The following is a 14183-nucleotide window of genomic DNA, read 5'->3' on the forward strand; positions in this document are numbered from 1 at the left end:
ACACACACACACACACGTTTGTTATACATGTAGACACACATCCACACACCCACACACACACCCACACACACATATGTTATACATGTAGACACACACCCACACACATGTTATACATGTAGACACACACCCACACACACGTATGTTATACATGTAGACACACACCCACGCACACGTATGTTATACGTATGAACACACACTCACACACACATATATGTTATACATGTAGACACACACACACCCACCCACACACGTATGTTATACATGTAGACTCAAACCCACACACACGTATGTTATACATGTAGACACACACCCACACACACGTATGTTATACGTGTAGACACACACCTACACACACACGTATGTTATACATGTGAACACACACTCACACACACATATATGTTATACATGTAGACACACACACCCACCCACACACGTATGTTATACATGTAGACTCACACCCACACACACGTATGTTATACATGTAGACACACACCCACACACACACGTATGTTATACATGTAGACACACACCCACGTATGTTATACATGTAGACACACACCCACGTATGTTATACATGTAGACACACACCCACGTATGTTATACATGTAGACACACACACGTATGTCATACATGTAGACACACACCCACACACACACGTATGTTATACATGAAGACACACACCCACACACGTATGTTATACATGTAGACACACCCACACACACACACGTATGTCATACATGTAGACACACACACACATGTATGTTATACATGAAGACACACACCCACACACACGTAAGTTATAGATGTAGACACACACCCACACGTATATTATACATGTAGACACACACCCACACACACACGTATGTTATACATGTAGACACACACCCACACACACGTATGTTATACATGTAGACACACACCCACACACACATATGTTATACATGTAGACACACACCCACACACACACACACGTATGTTATACATGTAGACACACACCCCCACACACACACACGTATGTTATACATGTAGACACACACCCACACACAAGTATGTTATACATGTAGACACACACCCACACACACGTATGTTATACATGTAGACACACACCCACACACACACACACACTGACTTCTTGCTGAGATGTCGAGCCACGTCAGACTTTCTGAAGCCGTCCAGGTGGTACAGGTGCTTGGCGAGGCGTTTGGCGGCCTGTAGGTCAGCCTTGGCGCCGTTTGCCAGCACGTCGTCGCCGCCACCGTGCGCCAGTCGCTCGGCCACGTCGGCCTGCGGGTAGAGCAGCTCGGGGGGGTGGTTGACCGCACGTTCTCTGAGAGGAGATTTATTTGTTATTATTTTTTTGTAGTTGCCGTTCCTCTCAGCACATTTCAACGCACTCGACTTCCTTTCACTGACTCAACTTCTCAAGACTGACTTTCACAGAGAAGAGGTCAAAGGTTACAACAGCCAGAGGGAGTGTGTGTGTGTGCTTGCAGGCAGCAGGGTGCCCGTTTCCATGGGAACAGAGTGTGACCTCAGACAGACTGTCACAAGTTGATGGAGGACGTGAGAAAGAGATGATGATGAAGCAAAGTGAGAGGAAGAAGAGACACAAAGATACTGTCTTCTGATTGGCCGGTAGGAGGCAGTAGGAATGTGTGTGTGTGCACTTCCTTTGGCAAGGACTGACGTCTCCCAATGCGTCCTCACGCTGAGACGCCAACAAAGATGGAGGATGTCAAACAGGAAGTTTATTTCAGAAAGTCCTTCCGCCGCAGACACAACCTTTCATCGGGACACAAATAACCGTCACAGCGACAACGCAGGAAATTCTTTGGCCAGCAACACATATATCGGTGGCCATGATGGCGTCCAAACACACCACAGTGGTCAAGATGACCAAATGCACACAAAAACCACAATACAGTCTCAGAACTGGCCCAAATCTTGAGGTGCTCCGATAATGACACGTCCACAAGGACACAACAACAACAACACAACAACAACAACACAACCGTCCTGTTCAACATGTATGCTTGAAGCAACAACTCGGGAAAATCCTTTCTCCACTGTGGAGACACGAGCTGGCGTCACTTGATGAGTGGCAGAGCGCAGAGTGGGTGTGGCTAGTGACTCGTCAACAAGGAAGGTGTCACTTCATTGCGACCACCGCCCGACTCCATGTCTGCTTTCTCACTTCTGATGACCTCAGCCTGAAGCGCACCAGCTCAATACCCAGTAAATGTGTTAAAGGACAAGTCTAGGTAGTTTAATCTATTAAAAGTGTCAATAGCAAATAGTTAGTTGGTAGTTTAAACTAGTAAAAGTGTCAATAGCAATGTGTCAGTCTGTAGTATAACCTAGTAAAAGTGTTATTAGCAATGTGTCAGTCTGTAGTATAACCTAGTAAAAGTGTTATGAGCAATGTGTCAGTCTGTAGTATAACCTAGTAAGAGTGTCATTAGTAAAGTGTTAGGTGGTAGTTTGACCTAATAAAAGTGTCATTAGCAAACTGTTAGGTGGTAGTTTAACCTAGTAAAAGTGTCATTAGCAAAGAGTTAGGTGGTTGTTTAACCTAGTAAAAGTGTCTTCAGCAAATAGTTAGTTGGTAGTTTACCCTAGTAAAAGTGTGATTAGAGAATAGTTAGTTGGTAGTGTAACCTAGTAAAAGTGTCAATTGCAAATAGTTAGTTGGTAGTTGAATGTAGTAAAAGTGTAATTAGTAAAGTGTTAGGTGGTAGTATGACCTAGTAAAAGTGTCATTAGAAAACTCTTAGGTGGTAGTTTAACCTAGTAAAAGTGTAATTAGCAAATAGTTAAGTGGTAGTTTATCCTAGTAAAAGTGTCCTATCTAAAGTGTTATTTGGTAGTATAACCTAGCAAAAGTGTCCTAAAGTGTTAGTCGGTAGTATAACCTAGTAAAAGTGTCCTATCCAAAGTGTTTGTTGGTAGCATAACCTAGTAAAAGTGTCCTATCTAAAGTGTTAGGCGGTAGTTTAACCTAGTAAAAGTGTCATTAGCAAAGATTTATTTAGTAGTTTAACCTAGTAAAAGTGTCATCAGCAAAGAGTTAGGTGGTAGTTTAACCTAGTAAAAGTGTTTTTAGCAAATATTTAGGTGGTAGTTTAACCTAGCAAAGTGGTCATTAGCAAAGTGTTAGTTGGTAGTTTAACCTAGTAAAAATGTCATTAGCAAACTGTTAATTGGTATTACAACCTCATAAAAGTGTCATTAGTAAAGTGTTAGTTGGTATTATAATTTAGTAAAAGTGTCATTATAAAAGTGTTAGTACAACCTAGTACAAGTGTCATTAGTAAAGTGTTGGGTGGTAGTTTGACCTAGTAAAAGTGTCATTAGCAAACTGTAAGGTGGTAGTTTAACTTAGTAAAAGTGTCATTAGCAAATCGTTAGTTGGTAGTTTAACCTAGTAAAAGTCTATTGAGCAATTATTTAGGTGGTTGTTTAACCTGGTAAAAGTGTAATTAGCAAATAGTTAGTTGGTAGTTTAACCTAGTAAAACTGTCATTGGCAAAAAGTTAGTTGGTAGTTTAACCAGGTAAAAGTGTCATTAACTAATAGTTAGTTGGTAGTTTAACCTAGCAAACATGTAATTAGCAAAGTGTTAGTTGGTAGTTTAACCAAGTAAAAGTGTCATTAGCAAAGAGATAGTTGTCAGTTTAACCAGGTAAAAGTGTCACTAGCTAATAGTTAGTTGGTAGTTTAACCTAGCAAACATGTCATTTGCAAAGAGTTAAGTGGTAAATTAATGTAGTAAAAGTGTCATTAGAAAAGAGTTAGGTGGTAGTTTGACCTAGTAAAAGTCTTATTAGTAAAGTGTTAGTTGGCATTTCAACCTAGTAAAAGTGTCCTATCTAAAGTGTTAGTTGGTAGTATAACCTAGTAAAATGGTCATGACCCAACTTTTAGTTGGGAGTTTAACCTAGTAAAAGTGTCATTAGCAAACTGTTAGTTGGTAGTATAACCTACTAAAAGTGTAATTAGTAAAGTCTTAGTTGGTATAATAACCTGGTAAAAGTGTCCTATCTTAAGTGTCAGTTGGTAATATAACCTAGTAAAAATGTCCTATCTAAAGTGTCAGTTGGTAGTACAACCTAGTAAAAGTGTCCTATCTAAAGTGTTAGTTGGTAGTACAACCTAGTAAAAGTGTCCTATCTAAAGTATTAGTTGGTAGTATAACCTAGTAAAAGTGTCATATCTTAAGTGTTAGTTGTAATATAACCTAGTAAAAGTGTCATCAGCAAAGTCTTAGTTGGTAGTATAAACTAGTAAAAGTGCCCTATCTTAAGTGTTAGTTGGTAGTATAACCTAGTAAAAGTGTCCTATCTAAAGTGTTAGTTGGTAATATAACCTAGTAAAAGTGTCATCAGCAAAGTGTTAGTTGGTAGTATAACCTAGCAAAAGTGTCCTATCTTAAGTGTTAGTTCATAATATAACCTAGTAAAATGTGTCATTAGCAAAGTGTTAGTTGATAGTATAACCTAGTAAAAGTGTCATCAGTAAAGTAGTAAAATGGTCCTATCTAAAGTGTCAGGTGGTAGTATAACATAGAAAAAGTGTACTATCTAAATTGTTAGTTGGTAGTATAACCTAGTAAAAGTGTCATCAGCAAAGTGTTAGTTGGTAGTATAACCTAATAAAAGTATCATCAGCAAAGTGTTAGTTGGTAGTATAACCTAGTAAAAGTGTCATCAGCAAAATGTTAGTTGGTAGTTTAACCTAGTAGAAGTGTTAGCTGGTAGGAGAAGAAGCATGAAGAAGTGGAGACAAACAATATCCAACAATCAACCAGCTGACCTGTAAACAGCTCGGTAGGGCGGGGCATTCAGGTAGCTGTCCTCCAGAGACCCGCCTCCCCAGCACAGCAGGTAGCGTGCCATGTCAGCGTGGCCCAGCCCACTGTCACACGCAGCCAGTGATGTCATCCATAGCAAGCGATGACATCACACAAGTGAGATCTTTTCTCAGTCCTTCATCCTCCTCGCTTGGTGACGACGTCTCACCGTCTTCCCTCTCGGACGCTCTCCTCCTTCGTGTCCGGGGGGAGGAGTTCTGAGTTTCCTCCCTGCTTTGACCCGGACCACTCCACCTCCTCCTCCTCCTGCTGCTTTGTGTGCTTCCAGGAAGTTTGCATCCTCTGCACTGCACTATAGTTTCCCTTTTTTTTCCTCCCACAGAGTAAAGAGGACTTCTTTTGAAAAGCATCGTCTCACAAAGCGTTCTTTCAGGTCGTGTGGGCAGCAGGCCAGAGGTCAAAGGTAACAGGAGACCCTCTTTGGGAGGTTTCCCTCCAGCAACAATCCATCTGGAATTTCCCTCCATCGGCTGACGGCGGCGTTTGTGTGGAGGTTTAGGGGCGGGGTCAAGATGCTGGCTTGGCTTGCCGAGGGATTGTGTTTTTCATTCCTGGCTTTGAATTCCAACGGGGAATGTTGAAGTTGGACTGGAGTCTGCTCTGTGAGTCCACACCCAGCGTAGGAAGAGAAACATATTTCTACTTTCCCTTGACAACAGTGAATGAACTCATACAACAGCAGTACTACTGGTACTATAGTGGTAATACTCCTTTTCTGGAGTAGTTAGATAGAAATCATCAAAACCCTCTTGAAGACCACAGATACCCCTTGACTGCACAGTGTGTGTGTGTGTGTGTGTGTGTGTGTGTGTGTGTGTGTGTGTGTGTGTGTGTGTGCATGCAGGCAGACACTGACTTAATGTCTCTCTGGTGCCTTCATGTGGTAGGGCTGTGTTACTGCAACAGTTTCCCTTTGGGCATTATTTTGCAAACATTTCTACAACAGGGTTTCTGCAGGTATCAGCGAATCTGATTGAACGCTTTGTGATGCAACTTAAAACAAATGTAATGCCCAAGTCGCACTGCAGATTGTCACCATATACAGTATGAACAAAAGCATACAGTTGTCCGTATAGACTAAATTGTAAGCATTTGACAATTATCATGTTTAATAGTTGAAAAGTTGACAATAACTGTGTGATGTCTGTGTGATCATGTTTTTGTTTTAGTCATGTTCAGTTTTGTTTTTGGACTTTTTGTGCACTTTTGTTTTGTCACCATAGCAACCATTAGTTTTCACCTGTCACGTCACGCACCTGTTTCACGTTTTGAGTCACGCACCTGTTTTCGTTAATCATGTCTATAGTATTTAAGTTCATTGTTTTCAGTTTGTCGTTCTGACGACATCCCACAATTATGCTCTACACACTCTTCATCCTCTTAGATCATGCTTCATGTCCCATGCCAAAGTAAGTTTTTGTTCCATGTTTATAGTCTTTTTGGTTTCATAGTTTGTTCTCCGCCATTGTGCGCGCCTTTTGTTTACTTCTTTTTGTAGTTAAAGTGTTTAAAATAAATGATGTACTTACAATCCCGTCTCGCCCGAGCCAACTTTCCGTTGCATCCCGGAAAAGCAAACACCCAGGACCCAGTCATGACAAACTGTGGCCAAATATAGCAATAATATAATTATAATAAACAACTAACACTTTGCTAATGACACTTTTACTAGGTGTAACTACCAACTAACACTTTACTAATGACCATTTTACAGGTTATACTACCAACTAACGCTTTGCTAATGACACTTTTACTTGGTTATACTACCAACTAACGCTTTGCTAATGACACTTTTACTAGGTTATACTACCAACTAACACTCTGCTAATTACACTTTTACTTGGTTATACTACCAACTAACTCTTTGCTGATGACAATTTTACTAGGTTAAACTACCAACTAAAAGTTTGCTAATAAAACGTTTACTGGATTAAACTACCAACCAACTATTTGCCGATGACACGTTGACTAGATTAAACTACCAACTGAAAGTATGCTAATAAAACTTTTACTGGATTAAACTACCAACTAACAGTCTGCTGATTACACTTTTACAAGGTAAAACTACCAACTAAAAGTTAGCAAATAAAACTTTTACTAGGTTAAACTATCAACTAAACGTTGGCTGATGACAATTTTAGCAGGTTAAACTACCAACTAAAAGTTTGCTAATAAAATGTTTACTGGTTTAAAATACCATCTAACTGTTTGCTGATGAAACATTTACTGGGTCACACTACCAACTAAACGTTTGCTTACACAAGTTTTCCTTGGTTAAACTACCAACTAAAAGTTTGCTAATAAAACATGTACTGGGTTAAATTAACAACCAACAGTTTGCTGTTGACACTTTTACTATGTAAAACGACCAACTAAAGGTTTGCGAATAAAACTTTTACAAGGTTAAACTATCAACTAACCGTTGGCTGATGACACTTTTAGTAGGTCAAACTACCAACAGTTTGCCAATGACACTTTTACTAGATTAAACTACCAGCTAAAAGTTTGCTAATGACATTTTTACTAGGTTAAATTACCATCTAACTGTTTACTGACAAAACTTTTACTAGGTTAAACTACCAACTAAAAGTTGGCTAATACAAATTTTACTGGGTTAAACTACCAATTAACAGTAGGCTGATGACACAAGTACCCCTTTCAAACGCAATAAACATATTTTTCATTAATGTGAGGTTAATTATCACATCTAGGTAAACAAACATACAGAAAAATGGACTCACAATCTCTGTTAGCAAAAATGTAATATCTTAAAAGTGCAGTTTTCCCCTAATTTGAGAAACTGGGTCAGGTGGTTTGTTTTGTTGTCAATACCATCGCGGCATACTTGCTAGTTCGTCTGTGTTGATGTGCTCATGTTGCTCATTCAGTTTGAAGATGACATATTCCCACATAGGAACATTTGGCTTCGTAATCATCTTTGTTCCTCCTAACTTTTGTTACTCAGCAGTGCTTCTCACTCGTGAGTTGCAAGTCGGGAGACGATGTCCGTGTATTTTGCGTGTGTAGGCTGGAGGTCCAACCTGCTCACACCGAAACAAAGACTGTGGATGACTGACAAGAGGGGTCAGTCCCAAGGTTCCCTCTAGGTGCGCGCCTGCGCAATTGCGTACTGCTCAAGCGTCCTCTGCGCACAGCAAATATATGCCGCGCACCAAATCAAATCCCATCTGAATTCTAAACAAAATAAACACATTTATTCTGTGTAATTTTGCAATGCAACTCTGAGTGACAGTGACAACAAGCGGCCCTAACGGTGTTCGTCAACACCGTTCAATTGAACACCGTTCAATTATTGTAACGTCTATCGAGATGCTTCGAGGACAGGAATTATATCGATCACTTTATTGAGCAAAACTGTTTATATTCGGCCATAACCACACCAAAAACATGAGTAAAAAACTTGTATCTCGAAAAACTTGTCATTTTCTGCCGTACAAACCAGGCCAAAACCAACTTGTCATCTGTCACCAACACGCATACCACTAAGCCACTGGTGCGTTTATGGCCACACAAAAAGTCGGACAACTTAAACCAAACAAAGTTACACTATGACTCCTCAGTCATACGTGTGCTTATTCTACTGTCATTTATTATTAATGTTAATTTATTTATATTTATCATGGAATGCTGTTACTAGAGAAAGTTACAAGAATGCACACTTCATCCTATGCTTACATTTCATTGTGCAACATGAGGATGTTTAAGGGGAACTAAATGTGATCTCTGAAAGGGGTACAAATGATTTCCAAAGCAGGACCCCCACCGAGACATATTGTACAATACTAATCCATAGCTTATGAAAAACAAGATTTCTTTTATTTTCATTACAAGTGGGCCAAATCACTAATATTACAAAATAATCTCATGAAAATGACTCCTCTCATTTGAGTGTTATTATAAAAGATTGGTTTGAGACAGGTGTGCTGCTGGTATTGCCACGTGTGATGTTGCTCACATGTGCTCCACTGAATGCTCAGGGAGTTTTTGTGTTTGCTCAAAAACATGAACAATTAGAGGGAACATTGGTCAGTTCACTCATTTAACTTTGCTGTCCAATAAACTGCTCAGGTGCTGAGAGCAATGCACAGAGTGAGACCTCCTTTCTCAGTTTGAAAGCCAGGGAAGAAAAGAAGAACAGGGACATAGCAATTTATCGATCAAAGTTATCAAGTTCAATTAATTACCTTAATGACTATAGGCCAAATCGTATACATTTTTTTAGTGCCTCTGGACATTTTATTTAATGCTTTTTAATGTCATTTAGGCTTTAATTTTGGCACAATCCATTTAATGACGTAAATTGCTTTTTCATGACCCTCAAACCACTCCAGCAGGTCACATGGCTAACGGACATAAGACATATATGACATGTGATGTGTACAACTGGCTAACATGCAGAAGTCACACGCATGTCGAGCCATGGTTGAGACATGTGTGGCGACTCACCTTGGAGTGCAGTGGAGCGACGGTACCGAGCTGGCTTTGTGGAAGCCATCTTTGAGGATAGAGCGCCGCCACGGCTCTTGGTCCGACCCGGTCCGGACAGGAGGAGCGTAGTCGTCTTTGGTGCCGCCACGCATCTCGGCCCCCGCCATGTTGAGGCTGATTTCGGAGCGAGACATCTCGGACGGGTCCGGACGAGCCAAGGGAGCAAAACTGAGCTGGATGATATTCTTGGCACTCTCGCAGATCTGGCTCTAAGTGGACAAGCGTGGGTCAGTCTCACAACGAAACAAGGTCTTCGACAGTAAACACCCCCTACCTGGATCTCGGGCGTGAGCGTGGGCAGGTCAAAGGTGAACACAGACGTCGATCCAGTCGTCAGGAGGTCGACGCTGTCTAGACTGCTGTATGAGGTTCCTTTGGCCCGGTGAGACTCCATGATGCTTTCAAAATGGCGACTGAAAGAGTCCAGGTTGCTGTCGGAGTGCTGGCGGGGGACGCCCACAGCCACCGGAGACTTGACCTCAGAGTTCCTGACCAGAAAGTTAAAGTCTTGTTGAACCACATTGCTCAGCTGGACCTGGTCTGACTGTACGTGACTTCTCTCACCCCTTCAGCAAGAGACCGAAAGCCTCGTCCTCGGTTGATCTCTTTCTCTGGCGTTCTCCCTGCAAGCGGACACTGGCCCAGCCCGCCACCTCGTCCTCCTCATCCTCCTTCGGAGAAGCTTCGGCGAGACTTTGGCTCGAGTTTCCTTGGACACTGCGACGACTCCCAAAGGCTGAATCCACCTCAGCGGCGGCGTCCGCCTCCGCTCGCATCACCTGTGTCATCCAGCCACACAAGTATTTAATAGCGCTAAGTGCTGAGCACAGCTCTTAATCAATTAATGAATCAAAGAGTTCTTGGTTGTCGTTGAATCTTAATTCTTGATCTTAGCAAGACATTTTGGACAACTGCATGCTTCCCTTGAGGGAAAACTTTGGGGAAGACTCTTCCCTGTTCCCAGTGCACTAAGCAAGCTCCATAAAGGCATGCTTGGAGGAGTTTGGTTGGTTCCACACAGCACCACATGTAGAAAACTCTAAAATAAACCGGTAAGATGGATCACCTCGTCCAGGTCAGTTTCCCGGTAGCAGCGCAGCGGCACGGCGTCTAGATCCGTCTCAGAGTATTTGATGGTTCGCCGTATGACACCCGTCTTGGGGGAGGAGCTTCTGGGGTCTGAGGAGACCAGCTCCACCTCGATCTTCCGAACCTTTTGGTGCGATGACCTGTGAGCCTGGTCGGCCCTCCCCCTCCTGTGATCGGCTGGCTTGGGATGGACAGAGGGGGGAGGGCTCGGGCAAGGAGGGGGCGTGGCCGACGCAGCACCTTCATTGATGAGACAAGAAGATATTTTGTTTGGTTTGAAGCTAGATTTTAAGCACTGGTGTGTTGCATGTTGACACTATAAGAAGAAATGCGGGAAGCTAGCAATAGTGCTGCTAAGCTTCAGCTAATTGGCTTAAATGCCTAAAAGCTGGTACTTGACTGAGTGACTTCAACACAACTTACAAATGTCACGCACTAATCCATTAATACACATTTTAACTCACTATCGTTGCCACTAAAGCGTGCAAGTAATGCATTAATGAGGTCACTTTCTGACCTGCTCTCTCGTGAGTGTACTTGCACTAAATATGTTGACATGGAATACAGTTCTTCTTATGTACCTTTATTGCTGCGAGCTTCTGCGAGGCTCTGCTGTCCAAACAGGAAATCCCACTTCGCTTGGGCAATTTTTTGCGATCTTGAAGACGGACTCACGGCTGAACTTCCGTCGGACTGCAAGATGAAGAAGGTTGGATGAGATGTAAAAATGTAGTAGCACTTTAAGTTCAGTAAGCAAATCTTTGAATGGGACGGCACAAAGAAGCTAGCTCAACATTGCAGGCGTTAGCTTGGTTAGCACTGAGGTGGGTTTAAGTCCACCACTCCTCATGCTTCCTCTCAATCAGCCAACCTGAATCCCTGCGGTCGTATCTTCGCTGCACTGGTTTTGACACTTTTCCGTCTCCAAAACATCTGGAACTGTGCTGGAACTCAAAGGGGGCCCACCAACCTTGCTGTGATCCTGAACGTCCTCTTGCCATGTCTTGGACGGACCCCCCACCAATTTGCTGTGCTCCTGTACGGCCTGGTCGTCATGCTTTCTGGAACACTCTTTGGGTCTAGAATCAAACCGTCTGGATTTGTCAAGCTTACAGCTTTTCAGCCTGTCTTTGCTCGGACCGGTGTTCCTCAGTTCCTGGTGTGAAGAGGTACAGCTCACAGCTGAAGCCTCAGATGTTTGGGAGGAGATGGGTCTTTTAATGAGTTCTGAGCTATTAAGGCTGTGTGGGCCATCAAGTTTCTTGTGATCCAAGCATGTAGATGTGTGGTCTCCATCAGACTGTGTCTCCTGCTGGTGTTGGAGTGGGAAGGACATGTGCCGATTGTCTTTTGAACTTTGTTCCTTGCGTGAATGAGACCTCACAGGTAAGCTGAGCTGAGCTAAGACAGGTGAAACACGTCCTGGTTGAATTTGAGATTTGCATTTGTCTCTTTTCAATCTCTGACTCTGTTTGTCCACCTGTACTAGCTCAGGGTAGAGCTCCTCATGAAGCCCAGAATATGCTTGGGATTTTCTAAGGAATGACCCTCCGATATTTGGACTGACTGAGCCTCCAGTATTTGGACTAATTGACCCGCTAATATTGGGACTGACTGAGCAGTCAGTATTTGGACTAACTGACCCTCCCGTATTCAGACTAACTGACCTCAGTGACTCGGTCTGGGAAGGTGTTGGAGAAGTAGTTTGTCGTGCTGAAAAAACATAAGCAGTCGTGAAGGCGGAGGCGCGTCTACCGCTATTAGCGGTTGTGGTCTCATGACTGGGTCTGCTCCTTGGCACTTCATGTAGAATATCTGTGGGTCTTCCAGCAGGTAACGGAGGGTGAAATCTGCAGGGAGGGCTGGTTGCTGGACTGTTGTCCCCCAGCCAGGATGATTGTAGGTTCTGGGGATGGTTGCGAGAATGAAGTACTGAAGTTGGAGCCACTGTGTGGGATGAAAAGCCAGTGTGGGCACACAGCTGATCAGATGCCGGGCTTCTTGGAAATCCATTCATGGGGTTCTGGCAGACTCCCCTGTCGAGATCTCGTAGTTGAGAATTGGATGGTAAGGTGAAGGTACTGCGTGGCTGGACAGGTGACCCTGCCCACGAGCGACAGACAGGTGAGAGATAGTTTCGCGGGAGGGTTGGGCTGCAGTTCTCTTGGCTACGACCTGAAAAGCGACGCCTTAGTTCTGGCGAGCCAAACTCCTCCAAGGCCCTGTGGGTGGCATCTCTTGCTACCACCTCTCTGTGCAGGAAAGGTGAGCCCTGTGGGCTATTATTGGCAGATGAGCGAAGTCCACCCTTTCCTGTGTGACCACTGAATCCTAATGGATCACTTAACCTCTTCCTAAGGTGGGCGGGCACAAACTGCTGCTCCCTTTGGTTACTGCTGGACTCACTTTGGCAAAAAGAAGGACAACGGTCGCCCATCATGTGAACATTTGCTTTCTCGACATAGCCAAAGGTCACCACAGATGTCTTGCTTTCTTGTCCCTCTGACTCCAGGACCTCACAGGACCTCTGACCGCAAGTGGGTGTGGAAGGTGCAGTCAGCTTCCCGAAAGAGGTAGAAGGGTTGGTAACCTCTCGTCTCTGGTAGGGATATACATGCGATGAAGACGTGAGTGCTGGTGAGCAATGATGCCCTGAACTGCTGGCCGCACATGTGAGCACCTGAAGCAAGTCTTCAAAACTGTTGGGTAAAATGTCTTCCTGGTGGAAGTGAGCGGAGGAATCTGTGGCATCAGGGTGCTGGCCCTGAGAGCTGACCGAGTGCCTGGAGGACGAGTTAGAGTGAGGCGAGCCATGGCGTCCATCCAGCATTCTGCGCTGGGTGAGCGGGGAAGGGTCTGGACTCCAGTTGGGGCTGGACTGTACGGAGCTCCTCTGAGAGTGGGGGAGAACATCTGGGCACTGAAGGTTCAGGTTCCCATCATTTCCAATTCCAGGAATTCTTCCACCATCTTCGGCCACAGACCTCACCTCAACATATAGGTGGAGGACTTTGCCTGCCTGGGACATTTTGGCCCTTTGCCAACCAAATGTCCAACCCAGCTCTTTATTTGTCAGGACCTTCGATTATGTTTCTTTGCTGAGGTGCGACTGGTGCACCACGGCTGTTGTGCAGTCATTTCTTCAATCTGCAATGGAAAGCAGACACAAAAATATATTAGAAAGGATTACATTACAAAGCAATCACTAGTCCTCTATGTGCTCTGGTACACTCGGATTGGCTCCAATCATCAAACATACGTCACAGTTCTCACTAATCATCAGATGTAATGCACAGAACTCATCTAAAGACAGCAAAGTGAATGGAAGTACCAGTGTATCGACAACATAAGTCATTTGGTGTGGTCTTGAGTGTTCTTCTAGTCAATCGGGTCTTGAGTGTTCTTCTAGTCAGTCGGGTTTTGAAAGTTCATCTAGTCAATCAGTTGTAAAAGTTGTTGTTGTAGTTCTGGTCACTCATTCCAGGATTTTGCTGATTTTTTTTGCCAGAGGACCTCAGGGCTGCGGAGAACGTTCATGTTTTTAAGAGCAGGCTTACGATCCACCTTTTTGATTTGGCTTTTACCTGATATAATTATTTTATTGAAGTCATTTGTATTTTGCTTTTTATCTTATTAGTTATGCAATATTTTATTTAGTTCTATTTATTTATTTACTGTATATTCATTTTATTTTTCTGTTAATCTTCATATGTCT

General features: G+C 43.2%; 1 protein-coding gene across 4 annotated transcripts in view; it reads right to left on the reverse strand.

Moving 5' to 3' along the window:
- The window catches only part of psda (pleckstrin and Sec7 domain containing a), a 35641-nt gene that overhangs the window by 11653 nt on the left and 9805 nt on the right, over positions 1-14183 (reverse strand). For 3 of the 4 annotated variants that reach the window (XM_061967312.1, XM_061967294.1, XM_061967304.1), the window contains 7 exons: positions 11439-13615; positions 11050-11161; positions 10446-10708; positions 9944-10158; positions 9654-9867; positions 9338-9588; positions 1130-1327 (listed from right to left, as the gene is read on the reverse strand). In XM_061967312.1, the coding sequence (XP_061823296.1) occupies positions 1130-1327; positions 9338-9588; positions 9654-9867; positions 9944-10158; positions 10446-10708; positions 11050-11161; positions 11439-13496 (3311 nt within the window). In that variant the 5' untranslated portion in view covers positions 13497-13615. Of the gene's footprint in view, positions 1-1129; positions 1328-4812; positions 5266-9337; positions 9589-9653; positions 9868-9943; positions 10159-10445; positions 10709-11049; positions 11162-11438; positions 13616-14183 lie in introns of those variants that run through there. The other variant, XM_061967330.1, reaches the window with a different exon arrangement.

This window comes from Nerophis lumbriciformis, linkage group LG02 (genome assembly GCF_033978685.3).
Source record: "Nerophis lumbriciformis linkage group LG02, RoL_Nlum_v2.1, whole genome shotgun sequence".
In the NCBI taxonomy this organism is placed as follows: domain Eukaryota; kingdom Metazoa; phylum Chordata; class Actinopteri; order Syngnathiformes; family Syngnathidae; genus Nerophis; species Nerophis lumbriciformis.